Source organism: Astatotilapia calliptera, chromosome 18 (assembly GCF_964374335.1).
Source record: "Astatotilapia calliptera chromosome 18, fAstCal68.1, whole genome shotgun sequence".
Classification (NCBI taxonomy): Eukaryota; Metazoa; Chordata; class Actinopteri; order Cichliformes; family Cichlidae; genus Astatotilapia; species Astatotilapia calliptera.
The window spans coordinates 23,611,464-23,633,089 of record NC_137439.1 but is presented as its reverse complement, the minus strand read 5'-3'; the positions used below and the strand labels follow the sequence as shown (position 1 = coordinate 23,633,089).

Below are 21,626 nucleotides of genomic sequence, written 5' to 3'. Positions count from 1 at the left end.
TGTATCTTTTATGACTTTTATTGTGTTATATGTTCCTGTTTTATAGGCCTTTGTGAATAACAACAGTGATGCATAAAAAATCTTTTAAAAAAACTATACCCCTAACCATATAACCATATAAATATAAATAAGAGACGGTTATATGGGGATTCTGCCAGCAGGAGGCGGTAATGCTGTTACTTTTTAACAGCTTTGTGTCCGAAGAAGAGCTAAGTGCAGCCAAGCGCTGTCTCTTCCAGCATCATCAGTCCCCCCTCCGTCTCCATCATCTCCCTCCACAGTTAACGTCCAACAAACTGGGTTCTGTTGTTGTCTGTCTACGTAAATTTGACTTCTGATAGCAGGTGCGTTATTATACTCTTATAACTATGTAATTAGACACGCGTGCGGGGGCATTAAAGCAGAAAAGCTCGGCCGCTGGTTTGCGGGACGTTTCCGTTAGTCGGTTTATTGTAACAGCGGGCCCGCCGGCTGCCATGGAGATTAGCATGCTAGCACAGCTAGCCGCCTGTGCTGACATCGCAGCTATTTATTACATTAGAAACGCGTTTGACAAACGGTGGGCTACATGTAAACTCTTAACACACTGAAAAATAATCCAAGTTACGCGACGAGGATTAAGAAAAAAGATGCGCAGCAGCTAATTTTGTGTTTTATTCTGCAGTTATGACATTGGGTGGAGTAGTGATGAGCATCTCGGCTGTGGTCACCAAAGAAATCCATGTCTTTGGATTAGGACACAGTGTGGAGGTTTTGTGTGCAGGTTATTATTTAAAACGCTGCTAGCTCTGACTTTTCACAGGCTTATAAATGAAAACTAAAAAAAAACAACCCATTATTTCTTGGATGAGTTTTGACTGAAGGGATGATAATGCATAATCTGTGCATTTTGTTTTGTTTCTCTATTTATGAAATAGTCACGCTCGACTGTAACATTATGGAGAAAAGAGATAAAGAGAACATTGTTATCAGCAACTGGCGGGTGTTCACATGTTAGCAGTGTGATTGGCCCACGGCTACTTTAAATCTCAGTTCAAACAGCTAAACTGATGCACTCCGTTGTTAAGTTTCTAAGTCAGAGGGGAAGCTTAAATTAACTTAATTTTATTTGTGTAAACAATTGAAGATAGGAGTGCTTTCATTATATTTGTTAACAATATAACTAGCGTGTGCAATACCTGTAATTGGCATGTAATAGTATGATAGGGTTCATGTAAAAAAAATGTTAAGAAACAAAACATGAAAAATTGTTAACAACATGGTTTCTTAAGGCCAGTATAGATATTTGGTGATTTAGAATTCCAAAATTATGATACAATCGCCCAATCTTTTTTCCTTCCATAAACAGGTAACATAGACAGATTTCCCTAAAAATTTCTATGTATAGTTTTTTGTTGTTGTTGTTGTTTTGTTTGTTAATGTACTCCTTTATGCTCGGCATTTATACTGTGCTCAGATCAGCTGGTTGTTGAGACTGCTGGTTTTGTGGCCAACGGAGGAGCTACAGAGTGCCCACTAGTGGACAAACTGTGCAACATCATGAGCTGGTATAAATACTGATACCAGCAAATAGCTAATACTTGCTCATAATATGGACTACCAATAAAACTTCATGAACAAGTTCTTTGAGTGAATGTTTAACAATTTCAGGGAAAATGGATTAAATGTAATTTACAAACACTTTAATTCAATTTTAAAACAAAATGTGTCAGAAAGTTTTGTGTATCAACATACTAGAAAAATAGCAGTAAATCTTCACATTTGAGAGTCTGGAAATTTGGGACAGTTTTAGGATTTCTTTGCTTGAAAAATGACAGGTAGAGTAATTGGCTATTAAAGTAGTTGTTCATATATTTTCCACAAGCTTAGTATCACAATACTAGAATATTTTTTTTCCTGGCTTTTGTCTTCATACTAAGGTCAGAGCTTAGTAGTAACCCCATTCAAACCCCCTTTAAACTAGTGAAGGTCTGCTGTTCACAAGTAGGTAAAACGACTGGACTCATATTTGTGGACCAGTAATTTGTTATGTGGTAACGACCTGCTCCATCTTGCAGCATGTCTGACAAGAGTGAACTCAAGGCTGAGCTGGAAAGGAAGAAACAACGGATCGCCCAGATTCGAGAGGAGAAGAAAAGAAAAGAGGAAGAGAAGAAAAAGAAGGATGTGTGTAATAGCAACTATTACATAAATTTTGTAGAAAGGCAGTGCAGCAGTCAGACTGAGAGACTGAAGTTGTTTGTGTTCCGCGCTTTGTAGGGAGACTCTAAACGTGGAGGTGAGGCAATGGGTGGATCTTCAGCCGGCCATGAAGATTCAGACCTGGAGAGGAAGAGGAGGGAGGCTGAGGCTCTGCTGCAGAGCGTTGGCATCACCCCCGACGTACCCCACGGTAAACGCGTGCTGCCACCATGCTCCTGTTTTTTAACATTCACCTCCACTTATCTGCCATAACTTTGTGCTCATGTGCTTGATGGATTTGCAGCGTTTCCAAAGTTCTCTCTAAGCTCTCTGGTTCTGGCTCGGACTCACACTCATGGCTTTCTCCATAACACAATATGTGGATGTTTTTACATGTTTTGCGCATGACACCTAAAACCTGCCTGCCATTTATTTTCATTCTCTCTTCTCTCCCCTTTTGTCTGTCCTTTTGTGTTTTGTCCTCTTTACTGCATGCATTCACCCACTCATTCACACACTTCTTCTGTACCTCCCTCCCTTCCCTCATTCACTCACTTACTCACTTGCTGTCTCCCTCACTCGCCCACCTGTCACTCACACTCTGACAAACACACACGTGCACACACACACACTTTCACAGCTCAGCCCCTGAGGGTAGTAACAGAAGATACATGTCTGTTTCACTACCTAGTCCCTGCCCCAATGTCTCCCTCCAACAAATCTGTCGGCAGCGATGCAGGAAGTCAAGATTCTGGCGATGGAAACGCAGGACCAAGGTCAGAGAGAGCGAGAGAGATGGGGATTGGTTGCTTATTCTCATTCTTTCTTATGTGATTTAGTCAGTTAAGTGTGCATTAAGTGCATGCTAAGTGTGTGTGTGGGTGTGTGTATTAACAAGTTTATTCTACTTTGATGAATTCTGACCTGTCTGCTCTTTGCCTTTTCACCAGCACGCTGATGTTTCTTAATTAACACGCACTTTTCTCTGTCTTTCTTGCTTTCCTTTTGCCATATCTCCCATCTTTAACATCTCTTATATGGCTCACCTTTTGTCTGTCTTCTGTGTTTTGTTTCATTCTCCGGTTTTCCTGCTCCTTTCTCTCTCTGTCACTTACTAACGATATCTGGTGGTTTGGCTGTATAAGGACATTGCATTGGGATCCTGACCCCTCTACTCTGCAACTCCACTCCGACTCTGAGCTGATGGGGTACTGCACCTCCTCTCTCCTTTAGCTTGTCTTCCAACTTTATTGTGCTTTTTGTTGTGGTTTCATCTTAGATTTGTCCAAATATGTCCATGCATATATCACTATTTATGTCTGTACATGAAAAAAATTGGCATTCACTTTTGTTTCATACTGCAAACCCGTGCGTGCATCTGCTTATTTCCGCAATGTACGTGCAGACGTGGAGCCGTGAGGCTAGGCATGTCCAAAGTGACCCAGGTGGACTTTCTGCCAAAGGAAATGGTGTCCTACTCCAAAGAAACGCAGACACCCACGGAGGCAATGACACACACCGATCAAAAAGCAGGTAAAGAAACACTTTCCCAAACTTTCACCCCAGCTAAATCAAAAGTGAGTGGTGGGAGAAAAAAAGTAATGTGAATCTGTGTTTTGCAGATGAGGAAGAGGATGAGGAGATAACTGCTCCTCCACCAGCAGAGGACAACCAGGAGGACAAAGATGAGCAGGGTGAACAGCAGCAGGAAGGTAAGGAAAGACATTTGTAGAATGTAAACTTTGTGTGAGCTGGCTGTTAACGCTGCTAATGGAAAAAATACAAAGCCTACTGGACATAACCCTTGAAGCTCTTTTCTGAACTGAGCAGTTTCTGTCATATATCAGGTCTGCTTATAGAACAAAACGACTGAGTTTGCATTAGAAGTTATTGAGGGTGGTCTCTGCCTATGCAGCTATCCCTCGAAAAACCTGGAAATGATCATCAAGCCAAATCTTTGTTGAGATATCATCATGTGTACAGGGAACGTCATCAGATATCGTCCTTATGGGGGGAAAGAGTTAAACTTTTATGGGTTTTAGTGGCTTTTTCTACTCTTTCCAGTATTTCCTAACAAATTTAAAATGGCAAATAAGACATCTGCATTAATGATCAGCATTTACTCTTCCTTTATTTCCGCATAGACGCCCCCAAGGAGCTGACCGAGGAAGAGAAGCTGCAGTTGCTTCACTCGGATGATTTCTTATCATTTTTTGAGCGCGGCAGCAGAATTGTGGAGAGAGCTCTGGCTGAGCATGTGGATGTCTGCTTCGACTACAGCGGCAGAGATCTAGAGGACAAGGAGGGGTGAGGCACATGACAGAAGAAAGTGTCAATGCTGTAAATAGAAATGAAGTGATTTCATTTCCTCGTGTCCCTTTTCAGTGACTTGCAGGCTGGGGCAAAGCTGGTTCTGAACAGACAGTTTGCAGATGAGCGTTGGACTAAAAACAGAGTGGTCACCTGTCTCGACTGGTCTCCTCAGGTAGGAAGGCTCATGTGTCCATAACAGCACCCTCAGCGGGAATTCAGGGTTATTCGGGCACACACGCAGAGGTTCACATCTAACAAGTAACAGCTAACTAAAATTCAGGAACTGTAATTATGTGTATAGTGACTGACTACTAATTAGATTAGTGCTACTGAATGAATCTTACTAGGCACCATTGCTCCCTGTCTGCTCTTACTAATGACTGCTATGTTTCTCTTAGTATCCAGAGCTGCTGGTGGCCTCATATAACAACAATGAGGACGCTCCACATGAGCCTGATGGTGTGGCACTGGTCTGGAACATGAAGTATAAGAAGCCCACCCCTGAATACATCTTCCACTGCCAGGTAAAAGACGCATTTCAAGTACAGAAAGCTTCTCTTCTTTCCACTTGGAATAAGAAATACTTAAAACATTACTGTTGTCTCTCCCCAGTCTGAAGTGATGTCAGCCGGCTTTGCAAAGTTTCACCCCAACCTTGTGGTGGGTGGGACATACTCGGGACAGATAGTATTGTGGGACAACAGGAGCAACAAGCGCACCCCTGTGCAGAGGACTCCCCTGTCTGCAGCTGCACACACAGTAATGCACTGGACCACACAATCTTTCATTGTCTACACACACTTTTCTTTTCCTGCATCTTTTTAATCTATGAACTGTGCACCACTGTGTGCAGCACCCAGTCTACTGCGTGAATGTGGTGGGAACCCAAAATGCCAACAACCTGATCAGCATTTCCACTGATGGCAAGATGTGCTCCTGGAGCCTGGACATGCTCTCCCAGCCACAGGTACACGAGATGTATGGACGCATGTACAGACATGCAGACATAACATCAATGACCTTTTTTGCTGCCACAATGAACACAGACGTAAATATGAGCTGTTTTGTCTGAGACTTTGTGCAAATTCCCTGCAGGACAGTCTGGAGCTGGTGTTCAAACAGAGCAAAGCGGTGGCTGTCACCTCCATGGCGTTTCCTCTGGGTGACGTTAACAATTTTGTGGTAGGGAGCGAAGACGGCTCTGTCTACACCGCCTGTCGCCATGGCAGGTAAGACCCTGTAAAATGCCTGTATTTCTACTATAATAATATATAAAGTCTCTGTACCCATTTAAGTGAGAGTGTTAAAGCTCTCAATGTTGGGGTTAAAAGGTAAGGTAGCAGAGCTGTCCTGTGTGTGTTACAGTAAAGCAGGCATCACTGAAGTGTTTGAAGGCCACCATGGTCCGGTTACTGGACTGAGCTGCCACAGTGCTGGAGGACCTGTCGATTTCTCTCACCTCTTCATCTCGTCCTCGTTTGACTGGACCGTCAAACTCTGGAGCACTAAGGTGAGACTGAATCAGTCACTTTTAGCATGAGTCAAGATTAGAACAGTTTCCAGACATAAATCTATTGTTTCTCTCTGCCACTTCCACCCACGCTTTCCCTTGTAGAGTACCCGTCCACTATACTCTTTTGAGGACAGTTGTGACTACGTCTACGATGCGATGTGGTCTCCAACACACCCTGCCCTGTTTGCTTGTGTGGACCTAGCTGGACGTCTGGACTTGTGGAACCTCAACAATGATACCGAAGTATGCCCAATTTTTTACATGAGTTACAGAATTGACTTCGGATTTGAGAGAGAATCCAAAGCGTACCCGAGCAGGTATGCATCTGCTTCTCGGTAAGCTCTTGTGTGTATTTTAGGTTCCAACTGCTAGTGTGTATGTGGATGGGGCTCCGGCACTGAACCGTGTTAGATGGTCTCACACTGGAAAGGAGATTGCCACTGGGGACTCAGAGGGACAGGTTCAGGTCTATGATGTTGGCGAGGTGAGATGTCAGCTCCTTTTGTGTTTTCATGTAATGCCACAAATCCCCCCCTCAAACCCCTCCGTTTACATGCATCTCTCTTCCTGCAGCAAATCTGTGTTCCCAAAGCGGATGAGTGGACCCGCTTCGTCAGGACGCTGGCTGAGATCAATGAAAACAGAGATGAAGCTGAGGAACTGGCCAATGCATGATGTTGCAAACCCCACCCACCCTCACACACAACCACTCATACAATTCTCTTCAGTCCGCTACACCTATAGTACATTACACAGTACTGCCAGAGGAGCTGCGCTCGCCTCTCTCTGGTTGCCAGCTTCTCCACATTCTACATTTGGCCTGAGGAGATGTGCAGAGCTAGAATGGATAGAAGTGGCAGCTTTAGATGTGTTTTTGAATGTCTCTTTCAGAGTTTTAGAGTACATTTGTAGGAGCAATGAATGTCAGGTGTAGTAGTAGCACAAAAACCAGAGTAAGTTGTTGAAAGCTTAGAGGAATAGAGGAAAGTGATGTTCAGCGTAGATGTGGCTGTCCACTCTGAACTTCTAGCTTTGATAACATCCTCAGGGCTCCAGAAACTGCTCTTCTCCTGAGGCCTCAACAGACTCGGCTCTTTTTTTAAATATGCAAACCTTTGTACTTGCACCTTTTTATTACCATTTGAGTGTTTTTACATGTTTTCCCAGACACGCTTGTGCACAGCTGGCAAACTTTGAAAAGACTGAAAACACCCTTTTATTCTGAGAAGCACTAAAACAGCTAATGCACTCACACACATAGATACCTGGCCTGTGCAGAAGCGTGTCATTCTTACATTTTAACCACTACAATATTTAATATTTATCACGGTGGTTGTACTTATTTAAATATTGTGTGTATTATTTTAAAGACGCTGCTTTGTACTAAAAGTTTGAATTGTACAATCTTGAAATTAGCACTACAAGCTTCTTAATAAGCAAAAATATGCTACTCTACTTTGCTTGAATTTATTGACACTAGTACAGTGAAAAGGGGATGCGTTTTTCCTGTACCAAAGGTTAATGTTATTGGAAACAGTTCCCCGACACATCCTCTTTAAGAGGAGCCAGAAAAACTAAATGAAGTTTTAGATGAAGGCATGAAGCAAAAGTTGGAAACTAACTTAACCACAAAATGGGAGTCCTTTATTTCGCTTTTTGTCCATCCTGTTTTTCATTCCTTCCATGATTGTGAGGCAGGATGTTGAATCCATCAAAGTTAACATTAAAACAAAAAACAAAGCTTAAAGCACACTGAAGCAACCACACCTGATGTAAAATAAGACAAGTGCTCTGCTTACACTACTTGTACTGTATTCTTCTCCATTTCTGTTCCTGATACAATGGATGGTTGCACTTTCCCATTGGAATAAAATTTGAGACATACTGGTAAAATTAAAACCATATGGATTATTTATTTCATTAAAATACAATGACTCAAATGAGATACACTTAATTTATTAAGAACTAATTCTCTGCTCATGATTCTTCTTTTTAAATCAAGAAAACACTTGAAAAGTTCTGTACATCAGTAAGAGTGATTCTCAGAGGCGAGGGCCCAAAGCCCCACAGTGCCATAACATTACAGTTACTGAACTGTTCTGTTGACTGAATGTTATGGAGCTCTCTCGTAACATCTGGTCAGTACAGTTATACAATATGTACAGTATCAAACCTCCTGAATGAGGACAGGTTGACAGTGAAGCCCCACATACCGTGCAGATCAATCTAATATTTCCTATACCCTCTGTCCAAGAAGAGAAGTCCTGCTCATACTGAGTATCAGACAGAAAACAAAATGAAAATCATATCATGAGAGACAGAGGAGTGCCCAAGGCTCCGTTTTGAGAAGAAGAGAAAAGATGAAGCTGCCAGGAGCATACAGCCACTGAAGATTGAACACAGTCAGAGATTCTGGTCCCCATCGCTGTCTGCTCTGTTGTACAGCTGCAGGCAGCTCTCCACCTCTATGGCTGGCTAGTGGCCACTGAAGCACACCTTTTACCCCGAAGAGAGTAATGGGCCAGTGGTGTTTGTTCCTAAGTCAGTGACCTCTTTTTGTGGAGTGTGTGCTTCATTTGTGTGTCTATCTGAGTGTCTGGCTCCTGGTAATGGTGGAGAGGGATGATGAAATGATATGGATATCGAGACCTCTACGGTGCTTGAGCTGGGTGATGTATGGAAGCCACACCGGACGACTTGAATTTGGGAAGGTGGAGTCCAAATTTATTCTCCACCCCAGCAAAGGTAGCTGCAGCCAGGTGGTAACCTCCAATGTGGTCCACATTGATGGGAGGAAGCTCTGAGATTCGAGACTTGGGTTTGGGTTTGGATCCAGCTGGACGACTGCAGAGAGGAGAGGACATGACGAGTCATTTCACAACCAAAGTTGTTTAGTAACTTTGTAGGCATCAAAATGTATTTTTTATGGTTGAACCATCCATAATAATAACTACTTTAATGGACTTCAAAAGGTCTGTTTTTAAATGAGACGGCCTCCCTTAATCAACCCCAAAGCGGTTGACTAAGTGTCACTTTGTTTTTTCTGAGGGAATTTGTAAAAAAAATGTAACTGTATAAGGGAGCAAAACATGGCAAAAACATCACTAAAGAGATAAAATAGGGTAAAAGAGTGCAGTAAAGAAAACTTAGACCACAAAGGAAAGTGGTTGATTTAAGGCCTTTAAAGAGCAGCAAATTACAAGATTGACATGAAACATGACTCAAAATGTTTTCAAATATTGGAACCCCCCTTTCACAACTGTGCTTGTGATATCCTCATTTCAAATAAATGCCATCTCCTCTGATAATTTATACCTAATGTATCCAAATACTTTGTGGCACCACTGTAAGTCTCTTTTATACGGACATGTGTTACAATGCTTTGTAATATAGCAATGTTACTGTGCTACAGCACACTGTTCTCTCTCATCACAGGAGCGCTGACAACTTTCCAAACATATTTTTAAATACTTATATGGATACAAAACAGAAGAAGACTTAGCTGGACACACATATTTAAAAGAAAAAAAGAACTTACTGTCCGCCAAAGTCAACGTAGAACCACCGTTGCAAGAGTTCATAAGTCACCAGAGTCACACCAAACTGAGGAGAAGATCGGCACATACGAGCTGGAGAAAAGAAAAACAAAACAAAAAAACCCCAAACAGTTTAGGTTAGTTTAACTGAAAAAACCCCAAAACAATCAGAGACACAGCGCATCTACTTGTCCAGTGATACACAGCCACACACCTCCAGCTCCCTTCCACAAAGCTCTGAAACCTTCCTCTCTCAAAATCTTCTTGAAGCAATCGATGACTCCAGAGTAGGTGGTCTGCCCTGCCCTTGCCGCAACTTGTAGACGTGTCTTAATGACATCAGCAGGTGTCACAAGGGAGGCAGCAGGAATACCTGGAAAACAGTTACAGGGAGTCATGAAGCTAATGGAAAATATGGTCTTTGTGCTTTAAGTGGAAGTGAAAAACAGTATGCACATATTTCTCTCATGGTTTTCTTTATAAATTGTAGCACAGATCAGATGGCATGCTAATACGGAGCACTGACTGACTTCATGTTGTGAATTATAATCACCTGCGATTGCTCCAGCACTGAGAAGCTGCAAAGGTCCCAGCCTGCCTTGTTCATCAGCTAGTTGAGTCTTTGTGTGGGCGTACACAGGGAAATAGATGGCTGAGAAGGGGATGTCCCTTAAAAAACAAGCTTTAGCACCCTAAAAAGACACATTAAAGACAGAAAAATGCAACAGTGAAAACCAGATGTAAAGATGGCAAGTGTCCATAGATACGAGAAGCTTTAAGTGAAAGAATTTATTTCTCCACCAAGGAGGAAAGAACACCGTTTGTACTGCTACTCTCATGATTACAGACTGCTCTTACAACCTGGAGAGGGTTTCATACGTTTCAAAGAATGTTACCTTATAGAGACCGAAGAAGCCCAGGTCACGGACCACACTCAGTGCACTGACTCGAGGTCCAGTGGTGATCTCACCTGCAACCTGCAGGCGGATCTTCACAATCTCCAGAGGGTTGGTAAAGATCACCTGAGAGGCTCCAGCCTAAATACACAAGGAAAGAAGGCAACGGATGACTTTTCCACGCTTGCAATTTTAAATCTGCTTCTGCATCTCACATGTATGCAGCTCAGGGATGGGAACCAAGTTTTTTTTTCTCATGAAAAAGTATCAAAAGTAACAATTACATCCTGATCGATCAATTACTTTGCCATTTCCTCGGACGGTAAGGAGTGCTGGGCCAATGTGTGTAAAGATGAACAACGCTATCAAAAACAAAAACAGAAAAAGAACATGTTGCATTGGACATTCGGTTCACTCTGGGAGCAAATTAGCAGTGCATCCACTGTTAGTAACGCAAATCGGACTCGGCAGGCAACTTAACGCAGCAAATGAGAGGACTCCATGCATGTTACTGCACACACTCTTAAGTGACTATCCACATTTTCTTACTGAGTACTCTTTGATTCATTCACACATTCATTCATTAAAAAGAGGAAAAGAGAGAAAGTCTGGCACTCAGTACTTACACAGCCACCCGCCATAATCTCAGCGAAGAGAGGAATTGTGTCATCTTTTTCGGTAAACTTATCTCTTACAAAGTCATTCACCTGTGGGAAAAAAAACCCAAAAAAAAAAAAAAAAAAAGACAAACTCAATCAGCTTAATCTTACTTTTGTGGAGCTGCCTCAACATAATGCCCTACTGCCCCTACTGTTGAAATGCTGTACAGGCATCTTTATATGGTGGCCCTGAGAGGTCAAACCCACAGCGACTTAAGAAAACACCAAAAAACAGAAAAAGACACAACAGAAATGTTTTTGGGGAGACGGTAACGTGACGGAAAAGTTACGGAAAACACTTTTCCATTTCCATTGTGTTTTGTGTGCTTTTGCAGCGTTTTTGTATTTAGTGATGTTTACTTAAGCCAATGTATTGTTATACTACAAGAACCTTATCTCAACACTTACAGAGGAAGTCCCCCATTATCTGGTTTCTCTGTACTAAAACTGCTAATAATAATCTGAGTTTCTACAACCCTGCTGTGAACCCTTTAAGCTCTTGCTTTAGTTCAGGTAGTCTCCAGCATATTAGGAAATACTGAGTGATGTAACTGTGATTGATCTTGACACAGTGCCTCAAAAATAATGGACGTTTTCAAAAATACAAAAAGGAAAAAAAAGGACATGCAAATATTAGCGCAGAAGGACTTTGACATTGGCTGCACAAACAGCTAAAAATAGAAAGACTGCTCTAAACATTAAACACAAAAATGTACCAAAAGTGAAGTCCAGGCTTTTTAACCCTGTGTGTGACACAGGAAATGGAAAAAACATTCAGTAAGATTTCCTCTTAACTACCTAGAGGTTTCCAAACTACAGTGAAGCAATGTGGAGAGAACATGATGAAACCAAAATTGGATTAAAAAAACAAAACAAAACAAAACCCCACAGCAACCAAAGTAGACACCAATCACAAAGCGTTTGGAAATGCAAATACAAATAGCTCTTGAAGGCGTTTCATTCTCGCAGGGTGGAGCACCCTACTTGGTAGTTACCCTGAGGGAGACCCCGGTAGAGCAGGGCGATATCGCCAAAAATATTTATCACGATATATATTTGCAATAACGATATAACTGACGATATAATTGATGCGAGACAAAATACAACTCCACAACATTACTAGCGCAAAAAGACAACCTTCCATTTATTTTCACTTAAACAAGAAGCTGTTTTTTATGTACATTAAAGCTTTATAAAAATGTAACAGTGCAAATGCAAATTCCTTGCTGAAAGTTTAACCAAAAGGCATTTCCAGTAGAAATGGGCTGACACATCCTGAACATAACCATGTATAATATCCACTGAAGTTAAAAAGAGGTGCTTTGCAACATTAAACTGCAGTGTGCATTACGTATTTTTTGGACCATAAGGTGCACGGGATTATAAGGCACATTAAGCGAAACAAAGCAGTCAGATAAATCAAACTTTATTAAACTCATTCTTCTTGCTTCCTCCACTTCTGTACCATTGATTCATTAATGTTGAATTCTCTGGCAGCTGCTCTATTCCCATGTTGCTGCAGTATATTAATGACTAACCTTGTACCTTGTGGATGGATTATCTCAGTTGTTCTCCTGACTGAAGTTTGGTCCGTTTACAGCACTCTGCCATGCGATTACATTTGTCTCTAACTATCAGGAACCTTAACGTTAACTTTTATAAGTGGAAAAGTGTTAGTGTTCGTCCTTCAGCTTCACTGTTTATGTTATGCTAACATAGCTGTGTCGCTAGCGATCACATAGCACATCATTGTATACCAGCTAGCCCAACTTCAGTAACCCTACAAACGTCACTGCTGTTTAGTTTCCTGTCTTCATTTATGTTGGAAGTGATAGCAGAGCTGTACGTTCGAATTTTTTCAGAAATCTCTCCGTCAGAACGTGCTATATCATGCTTAGGTAACTAGCGAAACTAGCGAGCTAACATCCGCTAGCTTCCTGCTAACTTCTAACTCCGTTAAATGTAATAAATTTTGTTTTCATGGATGCCTGGAAGTTAAACTTCATAGTTACACCTGGTAAAGCAGCAATTCTGATCGTTTTATTAAAGATGAAAGAATTTAGACAGTTTTTAACTCTCAGTGTTCTGCAGTGTTCGTTTGACCTGAACGATACGGAGTTTAGGACCCAGATTACTCCCACATTTAAGAGCATCTTAGTCCGACAAATACGACAATAACGACGGCCGCTTGCATGTTCTGCAAAAAAATGTGCTTTGTCGTGTATCTGCCGGACAAACACCAAACCAGTTCCACATCACTGAAGTTGCACCATTTTTACAAACCAAATCTGGTTCATCTGTTTCACTCAACAATCAGCCATGTGCGTATGAAAACAAAGGCACTGCGCTTTCTCGTTTTACTCATATTCTATCGCGATATTTCATTTTCCTATCGTTGCCTAACATTATACCGGTATTACCGTGAACGGTATAATATGGCCCAGCCCTAGACCCCGGACCCGTTTGGTCATAAAAAGCCTTTTATGAGTACTCACTGTAAGTTTGATAGCCTTCTCTGGTGCCACACCTATGAGCTGAGGAACCAGACCTGTGGGGCATTATGAGAGATTGGGTTACAAGACTCTCCTTTCATTAGCAATACTGGGCAAACAGAAATGTGAAAAAATACATAAAAGTATTTACACTGATTTTTTAGCAAGATAAATTGGGTGTTGCAGATAAGAAAATAACATAAGTTGTGAAACGTATGACGTTCTGTGTAGAGACAGGAGGATAAAACAGGCAGGAGGTGAGCCTACCTCTATAGAAGCCAAAGAAGCCCTCGTAGCGCAGCACCTTCTTAGCACAGTCAAAGCTGTTCTTGTACATCAACTCGCCAACAAAGGATCCGGTGGACCTCTGATTCTGCATACGAGTCTTTACCAAATCAATGGGGTACACAGCTGTTGCCCCCGTGGCTATTAAAAACAAAAAATACACCCAAAGTCAGACTGATTAGAATCCACTAAATGAGATAACAGGTTTTTGGTATGTGTCTGTTAGAGAGCACTGTTGAGATCACCTCCAGCAATGGAGCCCAGGGTGAACCTGTAGGCGGACTCTGCAATTTGGAGCCACACAGACCTTGAAGTATCTCCGTGGGCCTGATGAATAACACAAATAATATCATCTAAATTGTTTTTCATACTGTATTAAATTAAACATTGCACTGAGGTTTGAAAATATTTATACACAGTAAAATCTTGTTCTGGTTTTAGGTCAGTTATTAATAACAGGATGTGTAGCCAGCCCGTTACAAGCATCCTACCTGTTTCTGGCTTTCAGCCAGGTGATAGGGCAGGCACCCCTCCTCTAGTGGAGCTATCCTGTCAATGTCAGCAAGGTTCAGGCGCCTGAAAAACATGGTCATTTCCCCATTATCAGCATTGTATGCAAATATCAGTCAAATGCATACTGAATGTAAGAATTTGGGCATGAGTGTGTCTTTACCCAGAGGGAGAGTGCAGGCCTGATAACTGATAAAGGATGTCAATTTCCATAGGAGTGATCTGACCAAACTTGTTGGCTGCATGAACAAACTCCTCTGAAGATCAGAGAGGTCAGGAAGAAACATTTCAGTTAAACATCAGCATTTATGACTGTCAACCATGAAACATGTCATTTGAAACAGAAAGCCACAACGTCACAGTAATGTAACGATATGTGCACCTTTGGTCACGAGCGTGTCCTTCCGCGTGCCAGCCAGTGTGCTGTAAATCTTGCGAATAAGCTCCATGTTGTTCAGGAGAGAATTGAAGGCATTGAAGTAAGAGAAGCTGACCATGTGAGAGGTACTTCCTCCGGCAGCCTGGCAGAAAGAAGAAAGGCAATGCACATCAGGTACGGCTTCATCAGCAAGTTTTTTCTTTTAAAAATAATCTCTTCATGAGGTCACAGGATCAACTTTAAAATAACTGACATATTGTAAAAATTGGGAACTTCTGACACTTTTAGGCCAAAAAGGTTATGCTTCAAAGTGGGAAGGTCTGAAAGCACCGATGACTAAGAGAACACTCCGCATGAGTGTGACGCTTAAAAGATCATTTAAAAACATCAGGGTCATGTTCAAAATAACCATATTATCCTTTAATGCTAATAACCCCAGATGAGAAGCTAAACAGGATTCACCTCTGGTGAGGTTGTAAATTTCAGTACCTCACAGCAGGTTACACTTCTAGTTACACTTCTACTTGTGAGTGATCAAAACTTCAGCAAAGATTAAGCTTTTGATTTACATCACGTTAATCCCATTTCAAACTCAGGTTACAATACCAGCCTGAAGAGCCGCAACACTCACCGAGACAAGGTTCTCCTCCACAAAAGGGGTGAGCACGTGGTGTCTGATAGTGGACATAATGTCACTGAAGTCCAGGGCAGAGATGACACCATTCTTGCCTTTGTCCTTTTGGGCAAATGCCTGGCGTGCATGCTCCAACTGCAGCTCCTAAAAAAAGACATCGCAAGACAGTGTGTAAATAATGTAAATAAAGTCAGTCACACAATATGTTGAGAAAGGAAAAGTGAAACAAAGAAACGAAAGCATAAAAGGCCCCCAATATACCTGCAGGAATTGGGTGAACTCGAGGTAGTTGAGGTGTTTCTTGCGGTCGTGTCCAAAGTGCAGACGGATGAACTCACAGTTCCAGTTGAAAGGAATATGGTGGTGCACTGTGGTCTGGCTGAAGATGTCCTGCACATTTTCTGCAGCACAGATACACATTAGAAAAAAAAAAAAATCTTAGCAGGTCTTTCTTAAACTTTGAGGTTAAAGCATTTCATTTCTACAACAGAGTTTTGCGTGTGTGGTATTGGAAAGAAGGGAGACAGCATGGGAACAATTACATAAACTCATCCATGTGTAATGTTTAAGCCTAAGGAATAATCTGATTAACAATGTCATGTTGGGAAATTACTTCTACACTGCAGCAAAGCATGAAAATTTCTTTGCTGACAAACAGGAATGAATTCAGTGCAGCGCAATAAACTCCATGCTGAAACATTCTGAAACTGCATGAAGCTCAGTCTTTACACATATTAAGTGAAATAAGGCATAAATGCACACATACCAAAGGAAATGTCTCCAGTTCCAGACTTGTCAAACAGCTGAAAAGCTACTATGAAGAGAGCGTCCGGTGCACACAACACAGATTCAAATGCAAGAAACTCCTGGAATGAAATCAGCCTGCAAAGGTGTGTGGGTTTTAGAGAGAGAGGAAAAAAGAAGGTTTAACGTTTAAAGGCATCATTAAGAGATTAAAGACTGTGGAATGAAGCAAAGGCGAGCTCACGCAATACTAGTTCAAGGAACAATACATTTTCTCAGTTTTATCACCCCTATTAAAAAACAAATAAACAAACAAACAAAAAAACCCCACGGTCACTATGTTTCTGTATGAATTAGAAGGCAAGCCGATGACTGACAGAAACACCATCTTTCATTTCTGAATAAAGCGATACACTTTTCAGAGGGGTTTTTTTTTTTTTTTCACTGTGTATTTTATCTTATCTAAAGTAGCTGTAATAGCAATCAGACATGTCTCAATAAATTGTCAATTAGTGCTGATAAACTGAGAGCTTGTGTATGCAGTGTTTTTATCAGTACATACCCGTCCTTTGTGGTGTCAGCCACAGCAGCGATGAGCTGAACAGTTTTGGGGTTGTGGTGAATCTGTGTATGTAGTCCTAGATACCTCTGGACAAAGTCTCCTGGGGTCATGAACCTCTCTCCATCCTTGCCCTCTACACTGGCATACTGAGAGGAGAAAGAACATACCATCATCTTGGATGCCTTAAAAGACATGCTAAACAAATACAGGTATTGCCATTTTGATTCATAAGTTCACCCAATCCACCAGTATGACACTTGACATTACAGCTTTTTAACCCTAACCAAAGACCTGTGTGCCCACAGTGCTTGGAGACAAAAGTGGAGCATGACAGTGATTACTTTCACAAAGGGTTGTCACAGTGGATAGCTCCACGTGTTTTCATTTGGTGTTTTTTTTTCCTTTTTAAATTATGGGGGTGGCTGTAGCTCAGGTGGCAGAGCAGGTCAGCCACTAATCAGAAGGTCGGTGGTTCGATCCCAGGCTGCATCCTGGCTGCATGTCAAATATCCTTGGGCAAGATACTAACCCCATGTTTGCCTACTGGTGGTGGTCAGAGGGCCTGGTGGCGCCTGTGTCCGGCAGCCTCGCCTCTGTCAGTGTGCCCCAGGGCAGCTGTGGCTACAATGTAGCTTGCCATTGCCAGTGTGTGAATGTGTGTGTGAATGGGTGAATGACTGAATGTAGTGTAAAGCGCTTTGGGGTCCTATGGACTAGAAAAGCGCTATACAAATGCAGGCCATTATATACACGCCCTTCATACAAAACCAAAGGAATTGGTGTCTCCTCCCAGGAGCTCACAGGGACACTAGCAGTGGAAAACGACAGTAACACACTGTATACTGTTTACCTCAAATTAAAATCACAAGTCATGAGATGCAAATATTATACAGCAAGAAACTACACAAACTTTGTTACAGTTGCAGATCATTAATAAAAGCTATCAAGTTAACCACCCTGCATCACTTGTTGGCGTCTTACCAAACTGTAATGACTATTTATGCTGCACCTGAACCACCAAGGTCACGAATCATGCAGCTACACCATGACATGTCAGAGACACATTTCCACAAGCACGAGCAGGCACACGTGGACTAATGTTTGTTGGCAGGAGTTTCCAAGTTATTTGACCTTCTGTATTGTCAGTGTGCTAAAAACTGCTGACCGGCAGGACAACCACGCAGCAGGTCACACACTCTCCACGAAGAAGACAGTGGAGAAAGCGGAAGGTTAGCAAAGTCTGCTGTTACCACAGTCTCTCATTGCATCACACGGTCAAACATGGACCAGTATCCTCGGACATGCAACTAAATTCAGCCTGATCGCTTAAATGAGGTAACCAGGCTCGGAGAGCAACCACCGAGTATGACAGCGTGACACATATTGATAATACGAGCAGACAGCTGAGGAAAAAAACATATTACACTTTTGCAACGCTGTATCAACCACTCACATCCGCTGTTAGTGACCAAACAAGAATAAGCTACAACTGACTTTATGCTTTAACTTCAGTGAGGAAAAATAAAGCTCTGTTTGGCTAACTAATGAATGTGCCATTCAGATACACCCCGGCTTATGCTGTAACTTAAACCTCATGACACAACTTTACAAGCTCATTCACCAAAAAACAAAAAAACAAAAAAACAGTTCAGACTACCCCCCACGCAACAACACAGTTGTTTAACAGATATATCGAGTTAATATGCAGTTATGCATAAGATGACATACTATTTTTGTTAGCGCTTACCTGCTGGAAGATTGCTTTAAGCTCACTTGGGTCCCCGCGTTTGGTAGATTGCACCTAAAACAGCACACACCAAAATAACGATGACATTTTCGAAAGTGCTTTTAAAACACCAACAAAGCAAAAGCAAGTTTTGCAAGCGGAGAGTTGGACATAGCAAGAAGCAAAGCGAGCAAGAAAAAAAAAAGCTTTAGGGGGTGATGTCTCCTTGAAAGCGTCCACTGCCGTGAAGGACAACCGACCCACTGCGGCAAATACATAAAAGCTAAGAACTGCGACGTGGCGTACATTTAAGTTGAGCCATGTAGGAAAGCCCACCAGCCAACAAGCCAAGCCCTTCTACAAAAATCAAAACTACCGTTATCCGGTAGCCAGCTAGCAAGCACACTCTACTGATGTGAAAAGGACACAAACAGTTTCATTGTTACAGTTTAAAACGAGCAACAAGATGAGAGCAAACTAAGAGTTGACTGCTGTGAAAAGATGGGAGTTCGGCTAGCGGTAGTGATTTTGTTTAATCACTGCAGTAATAGTAGTCCGATAGCTGTATAGCATTGCTTCGCTAATTCCGGGCTTCGTGGATGTCTCGTCAAGGCCAGCCTCCGCTGTGCGGCAGCTAGCAGGGATGCTACAGCGTCGGTATACACCGAGCCCGAGAGAGCCAACCCGGAAGGGAGCAGAAAGGCTAGCTTCGATAGCTCATACACAAGAAAACGAACAGAAAACATGCAAACATGGCAAAGTAGAGGTTTGAAAAACGCTAGGAGAGCGAACCACAAGTCACCTTGACCGCCATGCTGGTTTGACGTCAGTACAGTGAGCGAGCAAGACGCACCGCTCGCGCTCAGACGTGTAGCTACAAGTGTCGGAAAATGAAACGAAACAGCGCGCGCTTTGAAAAAAGAAGGTGCGGCCGGTAAATTGGTTTAGCTATCAACCTGTGCCAGCTCTGAGACTCCTGTTACTGCGGTTAGTAAAAGTACTACACTACTGCGACTATCCCACTGCTCATACTACAAATACCACAGCAGCTAGTAATACTGTCACTTTAGTTTTTGATGACACCCCGAGCTACACATTGTTGGAACAGATCAATAAAGAATGTTAAATATACAAACAACAACAAAGACCTGTGGGTTTGAATTCTGCTCTAAAAATATCTATGAATTCAGCCCGACTTTATTTCGATGTCCTGTGTAGATGACGTAGCAATTATTTATTTTCATGCTTAAAAAACAAAAAAAACACACACTTTATTTTACTTTTTGTTTGTTTAAAAATAGATAAGAGTTTATCTCCCTGACCTTGGTGAGGTGTCCTTATGAGAGATATGAGCTGTGTTTGTTTTCACTGATAAGGCAGCTACCTACTACAGTATCTCCACTAGCATATTATGGCATGTTATCTGTCTGTGCTATGATAATTGTAGAAATGTCATTTGCAGGGTCTTAGAGGTGTTAACTAGAGTACTGTACGATAAACCCTATAGTTAAATGGCACAGCTACATTACAGAGTCAGTCACTGAGTCTGTGGTTTGTATTATCAAAATCTACCTATTATCAACTTAAATCTTCATCTGATAAAGAGGCAGCTGTTTTAGCAGAAGCCTCAAACGCAGAAGATGTTAACACATCCATAACAGGCCAAACAGGTAGGCAAACCACAGGAAACATCAAAACTGCCATAGTCTGTCTGAAATGCAAATCCACGCTTACACAGGGAGAGGAGAGATTAAAAAAAAAAAGAACTAGGAAAGATTGAGTTAAAGATTGAGGTAAACTACTAAGCTCACTCTACAACTGACATGTAACTAACCTTAACTGGAAAAAACACAAAAACTAGGAATAAATACAGAAATGTCTTTTTCTTCCTTTGGCTGTTCCCTTTAGTGGCCACCACAGCAGATCACCTGTCTAAATCTTACTGTATTCCTAATATGCTTCTCTTTCACATAAACCCTGAATCTTCTCTGTGGTCTTCCTCTTTTCATCCAGTCTGGTAGCTCCATATTGGAGATTCTTTATCTCACTATCCTCTTGTAAACCTTCCCTTTCACTTTTGCTGGTATCCTTTTGTCACAAACCACCTCTGACTCCACCTGCTCCACCCTGTCTTCTTTACTCTTTTCTTCAGTGTACCGTCTGTTGTTTTGGATCGTTGACCCCAGAAATTTATTCTTAACAACCTCTATTCCTTGCAGCTTCACTGTTATACCTGTCTCCCTCTCATTCGCACACACCTGTCCACCTGTCAAATCAGTGTCGTCTGCAAACATCAACGTCTGCAGAGACTCTTTCCTGACCTCATCTGTTTGCCTGTCCATCACCATTGCAAACCAGAAGGTGTTCAGAACAGATCCCTGAATTAATACCAACCCCAGCTTGAACCCATCTGTCCAACACATCTGTCACCCCTACCGCACACCTCACCTGTGTCTTTTTGTCATACATGTCCTGCACCACCCTCACATACTTCTTTGCCACTCCTGCCTTCCTCATACAATACCATAGTTCCTCTCTCGGCACGCTATCATATTCCTTCTTCATATGGTTTCTTTACAATGTGGAGAAGCTCTGTCTACACCTTCTTTTCTTTTTTGCTAAGTGCACTGTGTGCATTTTCGAGTCTCAAAGTAAACTAAACAGTAAGTCCTGAGACTTTTAACCTTACCTTCAATAAAATAAAAAGCAATGGAATCACACAAGTTGTTTTCCAATCGCAGGATTACATAGACAAACACAGACTTCAGTGTTTGAACCACATCAGCTTAAATGAGCATATGAACGGATTTGACCTTTTACACGTGATACTCTAATTTCCTGCTGGGTTTACTACTTTACCAGTAAAACCACATGTGTGACAGTGAGGTGTGGAGATGCTTCCAGACATGTTTGTGTATTTCTATTTTACACAGCCGTTTTTGTCATTTCACTCTTTTCTTCCAACTTATACATGTGTTATACATCCATCCATCCACATCCATCCATCCAAAAAAGAAGTACTGTCCTACCTGCAGGACATGAGGTCATAGACTCAGTCTTTATTTTCCATATTTACCTACATTTATTTGAAGGACAAAAATATTTAATCACAGCAGCACCATCAGGTATAGATTTCCAACAGCAATTTCTGCAATCTCCAACATCGCGCTGGTCAATCCGCTCTACAGACAATCAG

At 41.8% G+C, this 21,626-nt stretch overlaps 2 protein-coding genes across 9 annotated transcripts; one reads left to right on the top strand and one right to left on the bottom strand.

Moving 5' to 3' along the window:
* Positions 1–203: 203 nt before the first annotated feature.
* On the top strand, positions 204–7,947 carry LOC113010168 (dynein, cytoplasmic 1, intermediate chain 2a-like). 7 transcript variants are annotated; one of them, XM_026149093.2, is made up of 18 exons: positions 462–559; positions 665–763; positions 2,058–2,166; positions 2,260–2,392; positions 2,873–2,957; positions 3,327–3,389; positions 3,587–3,714; positions 3,804–3,893; positions 4,326–4,488; positions 4,567–4,666; positions 4,893–5,018; positions 5,107–5,253; positions 5,348–5,461; positions 5,590–5,723; positions 5,860–6,004; positions 6,110–6,250; positions 6,366–6,491; positions 6,581–7,947. In XM_026149093.2, exons 1-18 carry the CDS (start codon positions 477–479, stop codon positions 6,680–6,682), a joined length of 2,088 nt encoding a protein of 695 aa, XP_026004878.2. In that variant the 5' UTR covers positions 462–476; the 3' UTR covers positions 6,683–7,947. The 7 variants fall into 7 exon arrangements, with proteins under 7 accessions (XP_080148840.1, XP_026004882.1, XP_080148841.1 ...); XM_026149092.2 differs by having other exon boundaries at positions 2,822–2,957; XM_080292714.1 differs by lacking the exons at positions 462–559; positions 665–763 and adding an exon at positions 204–344.
* On the bottom strand, positions 7,896–19,469 carry LOC113010170 (electrogenic aspartate/glutamate antiporter SLC25A12, mitochondrial-like). 2 transcript variants are annotated; one of them, XM_026149100.2, is made up of 18 exons: positions 19,233–19,469; positions 18,452–18,505; positions 16,705–16,850; positions 16,165–16,280; positions 15,660–15,799; positions 15,396–15,542; positions 14,768–14,906; positions 14,549–14,642; positions 14,367–14,451; positions 14,121–14,202; positions 13,858–14,016; positions 13,594–13,646; positions 11,066–11,146; positions 10,440–10,580; positions 10,097–10,235; positions 9,758–9,916; positions 9,546–9,636; positions 7,896–8,851 (listed from the first exon to the last, which is right to left on the bottom strand). In XM_026149100.2, exons 1-18 carry the CDS (start codon positions 19,242–19,244, stop codon positions 8,659–8,661), a joined length of 2,031 nt encoding a protein of 676 aa, XP_026004885.2. In that variant the 5' UTR covers positions 19,245–19,469; the 3' UTR covers positions 7,896–8,658. The 2 variants fall into 2 exon arrangements, with proteins under 2 accessions (XP_026004885.2, XP_080148842.1); XM_080292716.1 differs by lacking the exon at positions 11,066–11,146.
* Between the last annotated feature and the right edge of the window lie 2,157 nt (positions 19,470–21,626).